A 21,794-nucleotide genomic window follows, 5' to 3' on the forward strand; every position below is an offset into this window, starting at 1 on the left:
TCTTCTCGGGTTATCAGCTGAGTGGTGGTGTTGTCTTGTCACAACGTTTCGATGAGTTTTGTACCCATCATCCTGAGAAGAATTCATCTGTGGAATATGTCGAGAAAGGCTGCAATCACATAAATCGATATGTTCCATTCAGAGGATCATCGTATATTGAATTACCAGAAAAAATTAGTGCCAAGAAAGCTTGCGTTAATGTGAAAAATAATGATTGAAAATGCTTCTTGTGGTCAATAAAATGTGCGTTACATCCACCAAAACAGATCTGCAAAGGATAAGCAAATACCAAGGCATTGGTCTTGAGGTTGATGAAAAACTCAAAAAATTTTTATTTCCTATAGCAGTTGATAATATTCTGAAAACTGAAAATAGAATTAATGTACCCATCAATGTATATTCATTTAGTAAAAAATGTGAAGTATATCCATTGAAAGTTATGAAATGTAGGAAAGAGAAACATGTAAATCTGCTTTATTTAAAAAACGGTGAAAATTCACACTACTGTTGGATAAAGGACTTATCTTGTTTCAACTCAGATAACAAACCATAAAGAATCAAAATTTATCTGTGATATGTGTTTACTCCACTTCAATAGCAAAGAAATATAAGATGGTCACACATCAAATTGCTTAGTTAACAAACCATTAAAAGTAGAATTATCACAGAGAGGCTCATTTGTCAGTATTTAAAAATTATCAACGTAACAAAAAGTGCCATTTTGTTATTTAAGCACATTCTGAAAGTAAGATGGACACCTGTGAACCAAACCCCGTAAAACCATACACTATGAAATATCAAAAGCATGAGCCAAGCGGTTTGTGTTGTTACATCAAATACATTAGTGGATTTTATAAAGACCAGTTTTATTTATATAAGGGGCAAAATGCTGAAAAAAGAAGTTGAAGATATCGGAAGAATTTACTCTGAAATCAAAGAAATGAAACCACTTGCACCTGAGAACAATCAAGGCATACAGGAGCAAAAATTTGTGAGATATGCAGATGTCACTTTCAAAACACTACTAAAAATGTCCACCACCATGATCATCTAACTGGTAAATACGTTGCCCCATTGTGCAGTAATTGTAATTTGCAACTGAAGCGTCCTAGCTGTGTCCCTATTTATGTGCATAAGGCACAGATGGTCTAATGAAGCTTTTAAGTAAAATACAAATTACTATAGATGACATGGGTGACATATTTGATTCTGTTGATTTATCACATTATGCAGTTGTAGTATATAATTCAGGGGCATTATATTCTGATTAAAATCCAAATAGACTAAAAGCTAGTGGAGGAATCAAATATAAAGGTTTGATAAAAGAAATTGTTGATGACTATTTTCCAAAATTAAAAAGATGAACTATAAATTCCTCAGATTATTCAGAAATAAGTTCACCTGAGAAAAAAGGTGAAGGCTTAATAAAAAAGTGTACGAAAAACCAGTTGAATATGTTTGAATGAATGATGTTAGACATTTAATCGATAGATTAATAGTAATTCGTGGAGAAGAATTAGCTGGAAATAAAAATTATCATAATGAAAAAGTGGGAATAATGCAAATGTTGGCAAATAAATTTAGTGATTTCATCATCAACAATCCAAAAGGAATTCCATATTTGATCAGAATTTTGAATAATCTTCCTCACACATTTTGGGAAAGTGAAAAACATGGTAAAGGATTAGTAAATTGTGCTTTAAATAATTTATTAATGTCATAAATGCATCTACCAGGATACAGAGTTTGTGTGCCTTTCACTAAGCTAGAAGAAAGATTAGTATGTGGAGATCAAGGAATAAATCCATTAGACAAAGCTTGCAAACAGCATGACACACCTATAGTGATTATAAAGATTTACAAAAAGACAAGAAGCTAATAAAGAACGTCAGTTAGCTGCAAAAGAAAGAATGCATGCAAGTGGTGCTTCATTAGGAGAAAATTTAGCAGTGACTGCAGTTAGAGGAATAATACATGGAAAACAAAATTAGGAATGAGGTTAGGTGTGGATGACAATGGTTGGAGAGTTTGATGATAAACTTAGATTTTATAATGTCCGTATGGTAATGTATCTATTTTATTTTCCAAGACATATCTCTTGTTGTCATATGGACTCAACACTTTCTTATTGACTTCAACTGTACAGATTTTATGTTTTTCACTTCGAATCAGGTTCATAGGTTCATTGTTCTATATTTTTCAGTATTGTTGAACAGACTGTCCTGGTAGTCTTGAAGACATATATTGTTCTTTATTACACATTTTTGACACATTTTGATTTTTTCTCTTCCTTCTCACCAATGTTATAGACATACAACCACAGAATTCTTCCATTGCTTTTCCAGTGCATTTGTCTTTCATTTTTCCGAAAACTTTCTTGTTTACTTGAGGAATGTTGTGTATATTATCCTTTGGATAGCCACTTGTATCAAAGCAATCAGTCAGTAATTTCATGTCTTCAGAGAAATCTTCAGTTTTCGTATTGTGAATGATTGAATCGGTATCTGTATATGCAATTTCAATATTTTCTCCATATTTTGGCTTCGTAACTTTATAGTGAAAATCATACATTAGTTCTTTAGATAGATTGAGTATGCTCATAACAACATAGACAGGTTTACTGAAAACAATTTTTGTCTTATTCTTGTGCATGGCAACAAGGTTTTCTTTAAATACTGTTACTCCTTTAAAGTTTGGTTTCGCAATGACTTTTTCACATTTCTTTGCATCTGAAACAAATTTTATGTCTACTTTGTTTCTTATTTTTTCCATTAACTTGCCAAAGACTGTGTTATTCAACAGCTTATAGAAATCTTTCTCAAAGTCATTTGTAGCCTTGGTCCTCATCTGTGTATTCAGATCTATGTATTTCTTTAGCCAATCAGACTGCTTAAATTTTAAAACTCTGTTTATTTTTGTTATCTTCATTCCAAGAGAGAGGTACTGTTTGAGGTTTCTATAGTGAAACACATATTTCTGTTTGTCATTCAGTGTTATTAGCAATTTGCTTTCATTAGTGTTAGGTACAATTTTATTTTCAGGAGCTAATGGTAAATCTTTATGTAAATCATGCAATTTTTTCGGATGTTCAAGATCTACTTTGAATATGTATCCCTCTCAAGAAGTGTTTGACATCTCACCTATTTTTGCAGAATCAAAGCTTTTTGGATTGTCCCATTGCTGCGTATGGTAAATATTGACTCATTGCACAGCCATACAGATTGTTTGCATCTAAATAAGCTAAATAATTTGATATCTTAATTACATCAAAATCCTTCAAATATTTGTTGTTTGCCTTGACATATGTCTTGCAACACTGTGATACTCCTCCCCATTCCATTTTCAAGCATCAGAATCATATCGTAATTGTGTATTAAATCAAGTGGTTGTCATTTTTAGCATTGAATCCTATGGCAGACCAGGAGCTGTAAAATACCAAGAAGGATAAAGGTTGTAGACTTTTATATAAGTTTTTCTGAAATTTTGGAAGACATTAGCAAGCAACAGCACACCAGTTTTCAGATACAACTCATGATGTCCACCAAGATTTTTCATATCAAATTTTTTCCATTTTTTTTCTTTTTTTTTTTCTTTTTTCCTCCAATGCTTATAGTCGTGGCTTATGTCACTATTGTTGAGCCTGTTAAGGAATTCCTTCTTTGGTGGAAGTCATGTTTGATCAAATTTCTTCCAACTGTCCATGTAATCATAGGGATAAACTCCTTTTCTGATCACTAAATCGACTAAATCTTCTGGAAAAACTTTGTAATGTTTTCCATTTGTTCTTTCTTCAGATTTGATGAAAGTTTATCAAGCGAGGAGGCCATGACTCTAAATGTGTCAATAAATCTCATGTTCAGATTTTCTGTCTTCTTGCTGAAGCTGATATACTTCTCTTCATTGAGGATTAAAACTATCTCTTTTCCGTCATATCCAAGTTCTCTCACAAAGAGGAGAGAATCATATCCAGATAAATTATGCAAATAAATAGACACTAAGCTAGGATACTTTAGTTGCAAATTACAATTATTGCACAATGGGGCAATGTATTTACCAGTTGATGATCATGGTGGTGGACTTTTTTGGTCATGTTTTGAAAGTGACATCCGCATATCTCACAAATTCTTGCTCCTGTATGCCTTGATTGTTCTCAGGTGCAAGTGACAGAATTGACACATAGCACACGCAGGTACAAACTGGTCTCTGTCTTAGCTCGGACATGCCAGCTGCTGTGTTCTCAATGGTTGTGGGTTAATTGTACCCTTTAATCCTTTCCTGTTATGACCGAGTTTGCTACAAGTGCCATTGCTGGTAGGGCCACAGATCCTAGTGCTGACTATCCAGATAACATCTGAACTAACAGAAAAATATCTATTTTGCTATCATTCTCCATTTCCATATCTATTTCCATACCATCACATACCATAGTTATTCAGTTCTGAAATATACAATCAGTATAATTAATTTTCATTTTAATATTTAATTATTAAGTGTCCAGTTGGTAGTTGTAGTTGATCCAGACTCATGAACAGGCAATAATTTTGTAGTTTGATAGATGTTAATTTAATTTATTGTTTGCATACCCCCTAGAATATTAATATTATCATTTCCCTCATTTGTGATATTTGATGCTATATTTTTCCATAATCTTTAGTTTCCTGATTTTTCATATTAAATCGGTGGGTAGTGTGCAGAACAGCAGAAGAGATATGGCAGTATCTTAAGTAAGATGCCTCTGACCGGTTCTCTGTTTCTATATTACTTTCAGTTTTGTTTTAGGCCTGGCTGTTTACGATGTCTTGCTTTCCTCTTTGTTAACTTTAGCAGGGTTTTTTTATGCTACATGAACTGCCTATAAGTATCATTAAGAGATTTTCAGTTGAAATTTGTCAGCAATTTTATTCTTCTGAAAGTTTCTCAATTGATAAAGTTATCCTAAATGCCATGAGCTTCTGTATATTTACGTGCTACTGCCATTCCTATAATTTCTATATAAAAGCAGCCCCAGCACGTTCCTTGACTGTGTGTTTAATAATTATAGAAATAATGTCAAAGGCAATTTCAGTTTTCAGCCACTTATGAAACATTTAATGTAAATACAGTCCAAATCACAAATTTTGATTGGTATATTATCTGTTTCAGTTGCTTTTAGTTCCATCAAAAGTGTGAATAATTGTTACATAGATCATAAGAACTTAAAGAAGAAACAATAACAGTTTTAAGAAAGTAAATGTACAGGCTTATTTATCATGGTGATAATCAAATGTACAGCTCATGCGGCACCTGTCATCTAGTTATTTGTCATACATAAGAGATAATATTTGTGTCATTTAGATTATTTATGCAGAAGATGCAAGCAAACTGATGATTTTGGAGTGAGCTCTGGTGCATTGCCTGCCATTGAGTGCACTCAGTTGAAGCTGGTAGAAGCACAGTTGGCTGGGCGAGTGTGGGGACAGCAGCAGTGGTAGGGGTTGTGGACAGGCAGTCAACACACTGTAGCGGAAATATTGTGCTCTGGACGGGAAGTGCCATTATAAACTGGAGCCTACCTTCATGTTGGTCTAATTATTAAGTGGAGCCCTCCATGCCCAGGCATACATGGCAATCATTAAAAAAAAAATGTGTAATGTGTTCACTAATGTTATTCCAAAACCCATAGCAATTCTTGTTTCACCAGTTGTCGATGGCACTTAAAAATTTCATTGTTTCATTGAAACACATTAGATAATGATGTTCCATGTAGTAACCATATGGCAAAGTACTCTCCTTTTTTTGCCTGCTGTCATTTACCAAAATCTTTTTTTTTGATATCTCAAATGATTTGAGATTTGAGGACTGCTATGGATATTTCATTCTGGCTGTATCACTGATGAGCACAACTGCAAATGAGTGCATGACATGAAATCAATTTTCTCAAGATTGGTGACAGGTATAGACCTCCACCCAAGTCAAAAGAAAAACTGAATACATTGGCTAAATTTCATATGCAGCAGCATATAATGTAATATGCACTAAACACAAAATCATAGTGACCCTTATTTTTCATTCCAAACTTTTTTGAATCTTGCACAGTGTCTTACTTAAATCCAAATATCCCAATAACTATGCCATTAATAAAATGATGGGCATTTCGTCATGAAGCTGACATATTAAGATATAAATAATGAAAAATGATTTTTTTTTCCAAATTATTTCTGTAAAATTTCTTGAGAAAGATTGTGGGGCATGCATGATTCTGTCAGTGAAGCATCTCATTAACTGACCTGAAATGGGCACATGATGGTGACCTGCTCTTCCAGACAAATGAATGAACTGCCCCTGCACTTTGGATGTAAATCAGTCAGTTTGTATTGGCCACCGTATCCTGTGTAGACTTTTTTTCTAAATACTGCACAGAATGTTTGTTTGTGTAACTAAACTACGTGATGAAACAGTGTTGTAAATTATAGTCTGACCAGCACAGTTTAATTATGAACAGTATATTTTTTGGAATACAGTTTTACTTCGTAACATAAACAAACTTCAAGGAGATTGTATAAAAACAAGAATGTTTAAGAAAATATCAAGGAATAACACTTTGCAGTGAATGCTAAAACATTTTTTCTTTTATCACAACACTTCCTCCAAAAGGGAAATGGCTCAAATTGCTCTGAGTACTATGGGACTTAACTTCTGAGGTCCTCAGTCACATAGAACTTAGAACTACTTAAACCTAACTAACCTAAGAACACCACGCACATCCATGCCCGAGGCAGGATTCAAACCTGCAACTGTAGCGGGCACGCGGTTCCAGACTGAAGCGCCTAGAACTGCTCAGCCTCAAAGGCCAGCCCTCAAAAAGGGAAAATAAAAATCAGTCAGATAAATATACACTCCTGGAAATGGAAAAAAGAACACATTGACACCGGTGTGTCAGACCCACCATACTTGCTCCGGACACTGCGAGAGGGCTGTACAAGCAATGATCACACGCACGGCACAGCGGACACACCAGGAACCGCGGTGTTGGCCGTCGAATGGCGCTAGCTGCGCAGCATTTGTGCACCGCCGCCATCAGTGTCAGCCAGTTTGCCGTGGCATACGGAGCTCCATCGCAGTCTTTAACACTGGTAGCATGCCGCGACAGCATGGACGTGAACCGTATGTGCAGTTGACGGACTTTGAGCGAGGGCGTACAGTGGGCATGCGGGAGGCCGGGTGGACGTATCGCCGAATTGCTCAACACGTGGGGCGTGAGGTCTCCACAGTACATCGATGTTGTCGCCAGTGGTCGGCGGAAGGTGCACGTGCCCGTCGACCTGGGACCGGACCGCAGCGACGCACGGATGCACGCCAAGACCGTACGATCCTACGCAGTGCCGTAGGGGACCGCACCGCCACTTCCCAGCAAATTAGGGACACTGTTGCTCCTGGGGTATCGGCGAGGACCATTCGCAACCGTCTCCATGAAGCTGGGCCACGGTCCCGCACACCGTTAGGCCGTCTTCCGCTCACGCCCCAACATCGTGCAGCCCGCCTCCAGTGGTGTCGCGACAGGCGTGAATGGAGGGACGAATGGAGACGTGTCGTCTTCAGCGATGAGAGTCGCTTCTGCCTTGGTGCCAATGATGGTCGTATGCGTGTTTGGCGCCGTGCAGGTGAGCGCCACAATCAGGACTGCATACGACCGAGGCACACAGGGCCAACACCCGGCATCATGGTGTGGGGAGCGATCTCCTACACTGGCCGTACACCACTGGTGATCGTCGAGGGGACACTGAATAGTGCACGGTACATCCAAACCGTCATCGAACCCATCGTTCTACCATTCCTAGACCGGCAAGGGAACTTGCTGTTCCAACAGGACAATGCACGTCCGCATGTATCCCGTGCCACCCAACGTGCTCTAGAAGGTGTAAGTCAACTACCCTGGCCAGCAAGATCTCCGGATCTGTCTCCCATTGAGCACGTTTGGGACTGGATGAAGCGTCGTCTCACGCGGTCTGCACGTCCAGCACGAACGCTGGTCCAACTGAGGCGCCAGGTGGAAATGGCAGGGCAAGCCGTTCCACAGGACTACATCCAGCATCTCTACGATCGTCTCCATGGGAGAATAGCAGCCTGCATTGCTGCGAAAGGTGGATATACACTGTACTAGTGCCGACATTGTGCATGCTCTGTTGCCTGTGTCTATGTGCCTGTGGTTCTGTCAGTGTGATCATATGATATATCCGACCCCAGGAATGAGTCAATAAAGTTTCACCTTCCTGGGACAATGAATTCACGGTGTTCTTATTTCAATTTCCAGGAGTGTATAATGAGTTACTGCTTGACTTCCTGCACACCAATCTCTGCCCGCAACAAATTAAAGAGAACTCACTCAGGTGGCTTTGTCGTAAGATCAGCAACTAGCATTTTCCACCAGTATGTCCCAACAGAATTTCACCATTCAGAAATCTTTCACAAAAATAAAAGTGTTGGACCTCAATATGTTTTGATTGACAGTGATATTCAGGGTTTTTTGATCATTTTAATGCACTGGTATTGTCAGTATAAACTTTTGGAGATCGCATTTCAACCAATTCGCTTAATAAACAACGTAACCAAATTAATTCTTTGGCTCCTTCACTTGCTGAAATAAGTTTTGCCTCAGTTGTAGATGTAGCCACAACCTCCTGCAGCTGACTTGCACTGCTCCAAGAGAATACTTTGCCACAATGGTGGTTATTGAACATCTTGTCTGCTTGGCCCAAGCAAAGTCAGCATCACTGTAAATTCTCAAATTTTCTTCCCTATCATAGATAAAGCCGTAGTGAAATGTACCTTTCAGATACTGAGATATGTGGTTCGCTTGATTTCAGCCCTCTATGATTGGTTTGGTTTTTTCATAGCTCAGGCAGTTTTTTTGCTGCTAAAATGATTTGTTGGATGAATTGCTATGAGTTTTTTTTTTTTTTTTTTTTTTTTTTTTTTTTTTTTTTTTTTTTTTTTTTTTTTCTGCAAATGATTTGTTGGATGAATTGTTATTGAGAGATACATAAGACATCCAACTACAATGTGACAGGGAACAGAGAGTGAAACTTCTTCATTTTGATCATTGTCTTAATATCTAATGAGAGCTATTTGCATCTTCATAATCAGTTCCTTGCTGAATATACCCTTTAGCAATTAACTGGGCTTTGAAGTGAGTGCTTAAATCAGCTGCTACTTTTAATGTAGAATCCATCAAATTTGCAATACTTTGACATTCATAAGACATTCAACTAACACCTACATGTTGTTTCTTGTTAGTGCTTCTGTTTCTTCATTAATAGCTTGCATCTATTTTTCCTTTTCATTTGACAGTTTGGATCCTTATGTTTGCCAACACTAACTTTTGTTAGTGTAAGAACCCACCAATTTCTGTCCAGGCTGGTTTTCTTCGTTGTCTTCTGCTCTCCAATTTATCTTTGTCAGAAAGGTCATGTGTATCAGTTTTCATGAATTCAGTTGATTCTATATTATTGTCACCTGATACTTGACTTTCTACAGAATCAAGTGCATTAAATTTTTCTTTGCTTTTTCGTCCGAAAGCAGAATGCCAAGGAAAGTCAAATTTTTTCTCGTTTTCATCTCAAAATTCCTTTTTTCCTTCAGTCCTTTTACACTGGTTGCCATGTTCTAACGTTTTTAAGGACAAGAATGTGTGAAGTTGGATTGCAACCTTCCCACTTCTTCTACATGAGTCAACTTACTTGTGAATGCGCAGCCGATCTTCTTCGCTGGTCAGACGGCTACTGGAATCTCTAAATACTTCTTCTCTGAAGAATGATGCCAGTTGAAGGAATACATAAGACTCTCTCTTTACTCATGAAATAAGTAGGTGCTCGAGGAATAGTTTTAGTTCACTCTCGGTATATTTCAACTTCCACAAAGAACAAAATTATCATTTCTCACATAAATATTTGACTTCTTGTAAGTCACCCATGTCGTCTCACATTAGACACATTTAAGATACATTTACAACAGAGTTGGTTTAATAACCACAGAAATCATAAACATGTCTTGCCTCTAGCAAGTCTGTGTTAAGAGTTACTTAAAAGTCTTCCTCAACTCAGCTCAACTCAATTGTTCTTTTGTCACCAACAGTAGTCACCATTACAAAACAGCACAGAAGTTCCTTGGTTCTTCCGTGTGCTTTCACTATGACTTCCATGGATCGACCGACAAGTACTTGTCGGTGCCGTTTGACCGCCGTGTCTACAGTCTTCTCACAACAAACTTCAGACCTGGACACACAGACAGGTGATGCGCAGTAGATAGGGTTCCTTTTTCCCACTCACATCTAAAATGTCGTGTGTTTGAGACAGTAGAAGGCCGAGTGATCCTAGAATTTACGCAGAAATTCTTGAATCACTACATATCCCCCCCCCTCCCCCCCTTCTCAGTCCAAACACGTGATATTTTATACATAATCACGATGTACATTAATGTCACACATAATAACAATTCACATTTTAGCAGTATACATTTCTCTTCTTTCGATAATCATGAACAGCCTTTTGCCTACTATGTAGCTATTCTTTTCTCTTTTTACTTTGCTAACAAAAAGTGAGCATTTCACTCAAGGTTTTAGTCAGCTCTTTTAATATATAGGAATTGTGAGGGCTATATTGTCATTTTCTCTTTTTTTCTGCTATCTTCCCATCGTAAACTCCAGGTGCTCATGACACATGAGTAATCTACTTTCTGTTCTCACCTTTTGTACTATCTTTCCTAAGTATGTACTCATTCATTATCTGTTGCAGTTCGGAGGAACTCTGGGCAACATGAAAGTGTACCTTTTGATACTCATAAACTTACAGAAAACATAATAATGCTCGTTGAGCATAGAATTCATACTTTCCACAATAATTCCTATAAAATGTGTGACTTCTGTCATGATACTGTCCCCTTCTGCTAGGATCAGTACCTATACCTTGCCTGTGTGTTGACCATATGAGAGTACTTCCACTTTCCGTTCTGGCAGGTATGCCCCTTTGTAAAACATTCCTATTTTTTAGGCTACGGGTCGTCCTATCTCTATATAGGTACGCCTGCCCTATATACTTAGCAAATGCCAGGTACGCCCCCGTTATCCTTTCTGAGTAGGCCTCATGGTTCATTACCACAGTTTATGTTTCTATGTATACTATAATTAAGTATTTTATGGTGAAGCTTCAAATCTACTCTACACATTGAATATACTTCTTAATACTTCGTTTAATCCCTAGAATACTCCTCTACTTCTCAACTTCTATACTCTTACTAGATTCTATGTCTACCTATAATTCAAGTCCTACTATACTACAATTCATCAGAGTATTTATTGAACTGATTAAAATGATTATCACAATTAATTCCTCTCTTGCTTATGTGTATATATAACCCAAGGTTGCTTCATCAGGAAAGAGGGAAGGAGGAAAGATGAAAGGATGTGGGTTTTAAGGGAGAGGGTAAGGAGTCATTCCAATCCCGGGAGTGGAAAGACTTACCTTAGGGGGAAAAAAGGACAGGTATACACTCGCACACACACACATATCCATCTGCACATATATAGACACAGACAGACATATGTAAATGCAAAGAGGTTAGGTGGAGATGTCAGTCAAGGCATAAGTACAGAGGCAAAGATGTTGTTGAATGACAGGTGAGGTACGAGTGGCAGCAACTTGAAATCAGCGGAGGTTGAGGCCTGGTGTGTAAAGGAAAGAGAGAATATATTGAAGGGCAAGTTCCCATCTCCGGAGTTCTGATAGATTGGTGTCAGTGGGAAGTATCCAGATAACCCGGATGGCGTAACACTGTGCCAAGATGTGCTGGCCGTGCACCAAGGCAGGTTTAGCCACAGAGTGTTCCTCATTACCAACAAACACTGTCTGCCTGTGTCCGTTCATGTGAATGGACAGTTTGTTGCTGGTCATTCCCACATAGAAGGCTTCACAGTGGAGGCATGTCAGTTGGTAAATTATTTGGGTGCTTTCACACGTGGCTCTGCCTTTGCTCATGTACACCTTCCGGGTTACAGGACTGGGGTAGATGGTGGTGGGAGGGTGCATGGGACAGGTCTTACACCGGGGGCAGTTACAAGGGTAGGAGCCAGAAGGTAAGGAAGGTGGTTTGGGGATTTCATAGGGATGAACCAAGAGGTTACGAAGGTTAGGTGGATGGCGGAAAGACACTCTTGGAGGAATGGGGAGGATTTCATGAAGAATGGATCTCATTTCAGGGCAGGATTTGAGGAAGTCATATTCCTGCTGGAGAGCCACATCCAGAGTCTGATCTAGTCCCGGAAAGTATCCTGTCACAAGTGGGGCACTTTTGGGGTTCTTTTGTGGGAGGTTCTGGGTTTGAGGGGATGAGGAAGTGGCTCTAGCTATTTGCTTCTGTACCAGGTCGGGAGGGTAGTTGGGGGGTGCAAAAGCTGTTTTCAGGTTATTGGTGTAATGGTTCAGGGATTCAGGACTGGAGCAGATTCGTTTGCCACAAAGACCTAAACTGTAGGGAAGGGACCGTTTGATATGGAATGGGTGGCAGCTGTCATAATGGAGGTACTGTTGCTTGTTGGTGGGTTTGATGTGGACGGATGTGTGAAGCTGGCCATTGGACAGATGGTGGTCAACGTCGGGGAAAGTGGCATGGGATTTGGAGTAGGACCAGGTGAATCTGATGGAACCAAAGGAGTTGAGATTGGAGAGGAAATTCTGGAGTTCTTCTTCACTGTGAGGCCAGATCATGAAGATGTCATCAATAAATCTGTACTAAACTTTGGGTTGGCAGGCTTGGGTAACCAAGAAGGCTTCCTCTAAGGACCCATAAATAGGTTGGTGTACGAGGGGGCCATCCTGGTACCCATGCCTGTTTCCTTTAATTGTTGGTATGTCTGGCCTTCAAAAGTGAAGAAGTTGTGGGTTAGGATGAAGCTGGCTAAGGTAATGAGGAAAGAGGTTTTAGGTAGGGTAGCAGGTGATCGGCATGAAACGAAGTGCTCCATCGCAGCGAGGCCTTGGACGTATGGGATATTTGTGTATAAGAAAGTGGCATCAATGGTTACAAGGATGGTTTCTGGGGGTAACAGATTGGGTAAGGATTCCAGGCATTCGAGGAAGTGGTTGGTGTCTTTGATGAAGGATGGGAGATTGCATGTAATGGGTTGAAGGTGTTGATCTACGTAGGCAGAGATACATTCTGTGGGGGCTTGGTAACCAGCTACAATGGGGCGGCTGGGATGTTTGGGTTTGTGAATTTTAGGAAGTAGGTAGAAGGTAGGGGTGTCAGTGGGGTCAGGAGGTTGATGGAGTCAAGTGAAAGGTTTTGTTGGGGACCTAAGGTTCTGAGGATTCCTTGAAGCACCGCCTGGACATCAGGAATGGGATTACCTTGGCAAACTTTGTATGTAGTGTTGTCTGAAAGCTGACGCAGTCCCTCAGCCACATACTCCCGATGATCAAGTACCATGGTTGTGGAACCATTGTCATAGTTTTCGTATCCGTATAAATATATGTGTATGTGTTTCCCTGTATACACAACACCTGGTGGTACTCACATCGTGACAGGTTCCTAATCTGTAATCGTAATGTTTGCATTTAAATGTAATTTTGTGTGTATGCAGATGTGTGTTTGTGTAGTCTGATTCTTTGACCTTCTTATGTGAATATAAGAGTTAGGTTATTAGATACCGCAAAAACTAGGAAGGTCGTCTATGATAGAAATAGGTGAGTATGGAAAAAGGGAAAACATAGATAGATCCTCAAATGAGAAGTAAGAAAGGAAATAAATAGAAATGGTTGCCAAGATCGAAGAAGAGAAAGAAGATTGCACCAAAGACAGGAAACTCTTCCCACCCACATTCCCCAGCATCCCTATGTCGCAGGTCCTTAAGTGAGATGCTGGAGGAGGTTTGGTGTTAAATCATCTCCTACAGAATGGACATTCCCACCTTCACCCTTGAGGTCCCCAAAGGAAATCTTAGCAGGCGTATGGAAATGGCAAATGATGAAGAATCAGGCACACTTGTTTGCAAGGGTTATTTGATGGGTGTGGTGTGTGTTTTGTGTTAGTCGTGACTTATCTGTTCGTATAAATCGCGCTTTTCCCTATATTACCCACCCCTTTCAAACTTCATATAAACCCTACCATCTACATCACATTTCATACAAGGTACAAAATATTTTATGCAAAATAGAAAAATTATACACTGTGGTATCAAAGTTGTTTAGCTCTTCATATTATATTTTATACACATATAAAATACTCTACTTATTTTATTTTATGCCAATATCACTTTCTTTCTTATTCTGTGATTTTCCTGAGCTGTAGTCATATCCAGTTTTCTATGTAATAAGATTATAGGATAGTTTAAGATTTTAGAAATAGATGACAGAATAGTTTAAGATTTGCAGGGAATTCGGTACAGGAAAACTATTTTGGAAGAAACACTGAAAACAATGCGGGATCCGACGGTCATCACTCCTCCCGTTAACTCAGAATGTTAATGTCTCTGGTGGTATATGACTCCGCCCGGGTCCCATGGATCTGATATTAACTTTTCTTGTGCACTGGCAGACCAGTATTTCTCTTTAAACTTCTGTTGAAAGTCTCCCCACTGCAAATCAGTCACCAGTTCACTAGTTAACACAACATTAGGTGGAGATACTCTTTTTTTTCTGAAGAAGAGAAATTTGTTAACATCTAGTATAGATTTAAGTGTCAGGAAGTCGTTTCTGAAAGTATTTGTATGGAGTGTAGCCATGTATGGAAGTGAAACATGGACGATAACCAGTTTGGACAAGAAGAGAATAGAAGCTTTCGAAATGTGGTGCTACAGAAGAATGCTGAAGATAAGGTGGGTAGATCACGTAACTAATGACGAGGTATTGAATAGGATTGGGGAGAAGAGAAGTTTGTGGCACAACTTGACTAGAAGAAGGGATCGGTTGGTAGGACATGTTTTGAGGCATCAAGAGATCACAAATTTAGCATTGGAGGGCAGCGTGGAGGGTAAAAATCGTAGAGGGAGACCAAGAGATCAATACGCTAAGCGGATTCAGAAGGATGTAGGTTGCAGTAGGTACTGGGAAATGAAGAAGCTTGCACAGGATAGAGTAGCATGGAGAGCTGCATCAAACCAGTCTCAGGACTGAAGACCACAACAACAACAACAGCTCTTTTTTTCTACTTTGTCTTGAATAAGCTTGAATTCTTTCCACAGGCCATCTAGATCCTTCTTGGTAATACTAAGTTCAGAAGATAGAACGTTTCCAGATGTTACTTTCTCGGAAACTTTCCGATCTATAAGTTCTTTCACCTGTTCCTCCAATCTGTTTATATTTATGATATCAGAATTCACTAATTTCTCTTTGAAGTTCCTTTCTACATTATCTACTCGTGTATTAATGCCTGTAATTTGCGATTGGAGTATTGGCATTAACTTATCTTGCTTTTCAGCACTCTCTTTTAAAGTATCTGTCTTTGGTTGAATTCAGTAAACATTTGATTTACGTGAATGTTCAAAGAATTAGTTAGTTCATTCTTTAAATCTAATTTCAAATTTTCAACTTTACTATTTAGGGTGTCAAATTCAGTCTTTAAAGTATGCATGCCTTTGCATAGATTACTGAATTCTCTACTCTGTGTGTCAACCTTGGCATTTAATAAACTTGTATTTGTTGCTTGATTGTTCCAGGTTTCACTCTAGTTATTTAGAACTTCACTCTGAGCATTTAAACTAGAATGTACCAATCCTATTTCTTTCCTTAGGGTTCCATTCTGAGCATTTAATTCCTTACTTAAAGTAGCATTTTGGGCAGCTGACTGCAAACTTTGTGCTTTTAAAGCTTCACTCTGAGCATTCAGTTGTAGGCTTTGAGCTTTGATTAGATTCACTAATTCAGACCAGTCTGGCCCTTCTTTAGTAATTGTCATAGCCATGACTGGTTCGGAAGTTTCCCCATTTGCTGTTTGTTATCCATACTTTTACAAGCTTTAGACCTTGTTAGTATTTAAAAATAAACTTTAAGTATAATAACTACACTAATAAAGTCCATTCAATAGTTTATACCATGTTGTATTAAAACAAAGTTCTGTTTTACACCCACCCAGCGTAGAATTTGGGCTGCTTCGATGAGCAGATGTATAATCAGCACCGGTGAACAGCAACTACTGCTGGTGGCATCGCTGGTTGGTTTCCGCGTAGGGTTCGGTGAGTGGAAGTGGAAGCAGGTCAGCACCGGTGAACAGTAACTGGCGCCAGCGACGTCGGATGTTGGTTTCCTCATCTGCATCCCCGCGATGCATGTGAGAGCTGTATACTCCCCACACCAGATCTTCTTAGTCATATCATTCTAGGCACATCTCTTCCTAGTCTAATACATCGAGGTCTTCTCTCCAGTTTTTCACGCTGTGACTTTCTCACGTCTTCTCACTTATATCCATTTACAAATTTTCTCCCTTGTTTGCTCCAGCATAATCCAGTTTCTCTTAATGGTTCTCTTTTCTTGTTATACTCGGTTGCTGTGGTTACATTTGATAGCTTTTTCTCTTGTGTTTTTGTCTCAAAATTCCTTTTTTCCTTCAGTCCTGTCATGGTTGCAACATTCTAACGTTTTTGACAGCAAGAATGTGTGAAGTTGGACTGCAACCTTCCCACTTCTTCTACACGAGTCAACTTACTTGTGAAAGCGCAACCGATCTTCTTTGCTGGTTAGACGGCTACTGGAATCTGTAAAAGCTTCTTCTCTGAAGAATGATGCTAGTTAAAGAAATACACAAGACCCTCTCTTTACTCATGAAATAAGTAGGTACTCGAGGAATATTTTTAGTTCACTCTCGGTATATTTCAACTTCCATAAAGAACAAAATTATCGTTTCTCACATAAATATTTGACTTCTTATAAGTCACCCGTGTCATCTCACATTAGACACAATTAAGATACATTTACAACAGAGTTGGTTTAATAACCACAGAAATCATAAACATGTCTTACCTCTAGCAAGTCTGTGTTAAGAGTTACCTAAAAGTCTTCCTCAACTCACCATTACAAAACAGCACAGAAGTTCCTTGGTTCTTCCTTGTGCTTTCACTATGACTTCTATGGATCGACCGGCATGTACTTGTCAGTGCCGTTTGACCGCTGTGTCTGCAGTCTTCTCACAACAAACTTCAGACCTGCACACACAGACAGGTGATGCACAGTAGATAGGGTTCCTTTTCCCCACTCACATCTAAAATATCGTGTGTTTGAGACGGTGGAAGGCCGAGTGGTTCTAGAATTTATGCAGAAATTCTCGAATCACTACAGCAATACGTTGACATTCATGGGACATTCAACTAACACCTACATATTGTTTTTCATTAGTGCTTCTATTTCTTCATTAATAGCTTTTCCTTTTCGTTTGACTGCAATATGTCAGTAAAACAGTTTGGATCCTTATGTTTGCCAACACTAACTTTTGTTAGCATAAGAACGCACCAGTTTCTATCCAGGCTGGTTTTCTTCATTGCCTTCTGCACTCCAATGTACCTTCATCAGAAAAGTCATGTGTTTCAGTTTTCAGGAATTCAGTTGATTCTATATCATTGTCACCTGACACTTGACTTCCTCCAGAATCAATTGCAGAAGATTATTCTTCGCTTTGACTTCCTCCAGAAGCAGAATGCCAAGGAAAGGCAAATTTGATATGATCACTATGTAAACTACAAACTATTTCTATTTTTACCTCATGACTGAAGACGACTTTCTTCTTGGAGGTAATCTAGACTCTAAATCTGTCTTTGTCAATAAGTTGACCAACAACAGCCTTACTATCAAACTTTGAATGAAAATGTTTGTTGACATGAACATAGGAATGAGTACCAAAAATCCTGTGGTGATCAAGTTTTCCTACTGGTCGATTGTACCACAGGTCATAAGGAAATTTGTTTGGAATGAAGACTTCCACTATGATTTAAAACATAGACTGCTGTAGAACAAGCTTCTGCCCACAGTCCTCTTGGTAGTTTGCTTACATTCAGCATTGAACATGCAGCTTCAGAAATTATTCTGTTTTCACTTTTGGCCAAACTATTGTGTTCAGGAATGTACGATGGAGGAATCAGTAATTCTGGTCCCTTATCTGGAGCAATTCCTTAACTCTGTTGTTATTAAATTTTTTACCTTTATCACATCTAAACTGGTTGACAATATGACCTTTGGCTTGAGTTTCATTTAAAAGTTGTTTAAGCATATTGTACTCTTCATTTTTGTACTTCAAAAAGAAAATTTGACAAAATTTACTGAAATTATCTGTAAAACATACATAGTATTAAGCACCTCCAAATGACTCTGTAGTCATTGGTCCAATGAATCTGCGTGGGTGAAGTGATTTGCACATTGTCTGAATGGTAGTCTGTGTAAATTTTCTAATGCACAACCATTACAAAGTTTCTCCTTACAACCTTCTACACTGATGTTAAGTTTCTTTAAGATGTTCTTGACATATTGTTTTTTCTGGTGACCGAATCTTTTGTGGTACATATGTAATGCTTCAGAAGGTGTCACTGAGTTCACTTGATTCCCTTTTTTGGCCTAAAAACACACATATTCAACACATACTGCTCATTTTGCACATGCCCTGTCATGACAATGTGGCCACTGGCTTTTTCCCGAATCGTAACACCTGCTGTCAAATGGTATATCATAGCTGTTACATGAGGCTGCTCTGGCTGATCAGGCATTTTGGTGCACTTTGAGGCATTGGAGTGTCCACCAAAAGGTGTAAAGTAAATCCTAGGGCCCTGGGTGTGACCTATCAGCATATTTTCCATTACCTAGAGCACAACAGCTCAAAGTGAAAGGTGCTATTGCAGTCAGGAGCTGCTCTCTGCTACCCACTGACCTAGTTGTTTACATTTATTGCATGGAAATTTTTGTTTTGGTTGCTCTTTCGATATCTTCTTTTCCTGTGTGTTAGAAACAACAAATGCAATTACATCCATTGCATTTTGTTCACATATTTCAGTGCCACAAAGTTTTTCAATAAGTAAGTTTAGACTCTGATTTTCTGCTGCATTGTCTCCCAGAGATCTTTAAAATTTATAATATTCCTTTCCTAATGTAGATAAAATTTGACCATTTCATATTCTTTCAGGCCTTGTGTTCTCTTCAAGTTTTGTTAATGCATCATTATTTAGATCTACAAGTAACTTCTGAACCTTAGTCACATGTGTGCTAATATCTTCTGTTTCATCACTTTTGACCTGAAAAAAGTTTTCAATAACATGTTCAAATGTTGCGTGCTGCTATGTTTAAATCTGGCACGTAGTTTGCTCCATATTTCTTTAGCATTTTCACGCTTCAACACAAGTTCAGCAACTAGTTTGCTTAGTGCACTTGCTGTTACACTTGCTGCTTTCACGTCATTATTTTGCCATTCTGCATACACTGCCTTCTGTTCAGTAGTAGGGTCCAGAGGCAACACAACCGGTTGCATGTACCGGCCTGTAACCTGTTGTAAATTATAAAGTCTGATCAACACAGTTTTAGTTATGATTGGTATATTTTTTTAGGATGCAGATTTTCTTCTTAGCTTAAATGAACTTTAAAGAGGTTATATAAAAACAAGAGTATTTCAGAAAATATTAAGGAATAACATTTTTCAGTAAATGCTAAAACATTTTTCCATTTATGACAACAAATAGATTCTGTAAGTAAAAATGAATGTTACACCATTAGTATTCCATACCACCCCATCAGTGCACATGTGGCACATAACACCTTATTCACTTGTGACAGAGACATTTCCAAAGGATGTTAGCGTCATAAAGGGCTACATTAAACTGTGACTTGCCTGGCATTAAGGAAATGGTTCAAAAAAATAAGTGGCACAAATTTTAATTTAATGTCAAACCTAAGAGAATAGCAGGTATAAAAAAAAGATTGGAATTTAATAATAAATTAGCTTCTAAGTACTCTTGATGTTAAACTCAATAATCCAATTAAAGAAAGAGCCAAAATACCTCTTTAGATGGCTTCTGCAAGAAGCTACGTATAATATGTTTAGAAGTAGTGTGTTTCAGCTTACATTATATGTTTTACTTTCTTCTTCTTCTTCTTCTTCTTCTTCTTCTTCCTCCTGTGCTTACCCCTGTCTTCATTGTGTTGGCATGTTATTCTGAATTTGCCAGTGTTAGTGATAGAGGGTCGCTGGATGGCCTTTCTGCCACTACCCTATCCCCCTACCCCCAAGATTGAATTTGTGTACCCCATACAGATGCATTTAGTGTTATACCATATGGAAAAGTGAGAACAGTTTCAAAATGTTAGCCTAACCAAGGTCGGATGTGTGTATCAGTATGGAATTTGCCTACTTGGATGTGGGAAAGTGGCTGAAAACCACATCCAGGCAGAATTGCACACCAGCCCTTGTCGTTAATCCACTGAGCAGATTCAATCTGAGGCCCGAGCAGCTCCCAGAATCCTGGAAGCAGCATACTGGCTATCTAGTGAGTCACTTTATATATTGTATATATCAGCAGCAATATGAAAAGGATACATTCCTATTCATTGTATAGAGGAGCTGCTGTGTCGCAGACAGGTACAGTATGTCTGTAAATGATTCATGTTAATTACCAGTCATCTACAATTTTCATTTAAATATTAACTCAGTTATCATTAAAAAGCAGTGATGTTATTTTAGGAATGTTGCTCTGTGATGTCATATACAGAATGATTTTCAGATATCAGAGTAAAACTGTCTACCCCACTCCTTTGTTCAGTACATCAGCCATATTATTATAATATACAGATAAAGCTACTTAATGTTTATATGTACTACTTCCATAAAGCAAATATTACATTAAACAATGAAATATTTGCAGCTCGATCTTACAGCATCTCAGATAAAAAGGAGACGAAGTTCATTGCAGTCCAGGAGAAGTTTAGCACCATCGTCACCCATTCGTCTTCCTCCAATATCAAGAGTTGATGGTATATATCATATTTATATAAGTCTTATTTGTTAAATTTTAGTGACCTGTGTAATAAGCATTGTATGATACGAAACATTTCATAGAATTAGTGATACAGCTCATACTGATAGGTAAAAATCTACTCATCAAACTACAACATCAGATGGAAATAAGAAGAAAATATGAAATTGCTAGTTTTCTCGGCAAGGGGAATTTTGCAGAAGATGAGAAAAGGTTGGAGGAAATATCACAAGACACTCTGAACATGATTGCTTAGGGGTGGTGCTCAGTTCTTCCATGTGCTATTGCACTGTAATTTTAGATAATCATTCACATGTCCTACACAGATACTTCTCTCATGTTCTTAAAATTTTGACCAGCAGTGCTGTAGTTTGGGCTTGTTATGTTTGTAAAGAATACATTGATATACACAGATATTTCATCATTGTTTATTGAAGTAATAATGTTTGAGGCTGTGCGGTCTAACGCACGGCTTTCTGGATTGGGAAGGTGCGCCTGGTCCCTGGCACAAATTGCCTGCGCAAACAAGTTGTCCACATACGCGTACACTACCATTACTCTACCACACAAACATAGGGGTTACACTCGTCTGGTGTGAAACGTTCATGTGGGGTGGGGATGTTCCACCGGGGACTGAACCACACAATAACCCTGAAAGAGTGGTTTGGTAGGGGGCGGCAGAGGGGTGAAGTGGACTGTGGTAGTCATCGTGGGGTTGTGGATCACTGCGGCTGCTGCGGTGACGTAGCCTCTCCATCGTTTCTAGGCCCCTGGTTAACATACAATACAATAATGTTTGAAAAAGGGAACATACTAAAATCTGTTA

General features: G+C 38.7%; 1 protein-coding gene across 1 annotated transcript in view; it reads left to right on the forward strand.

The window, feature by feature from the left end:
- Positions 1-21,794, forward strand: part of LOC124795954 (dynein axonemal heavy chain 6) — a 1,096,896-nt gene that overhangs the window by 70,445 nt on the left and 1,004,657 nt on the right. The window contains exon 3 of the mRNA XM_047260034.1: positions 20,858-20,966. Coding sequence (XP_047115990.1) covers positions 20,858-20,966 — 109 coding nt within the window. The remainder of the gene's footprint in view (positions 1-20,857; positions 20,967-21,794) is intronic.

This window comes from Schistocerca piceifrons, chromosome 4 (assembly GCF_021461385.2).
Source record: "Schistocerca piceifrons isolate TAMUIC-IGC-003096 chromosome 4, iqSchPice1.1, whole genome shotgun sequence".
Classification (NCBI taxonomy): Eukaryota; Metazoa; Arthropoda; class Insecta; order Orthoptera; family Acrididae; genus Schistocerca; species Schistocerca piceifrons.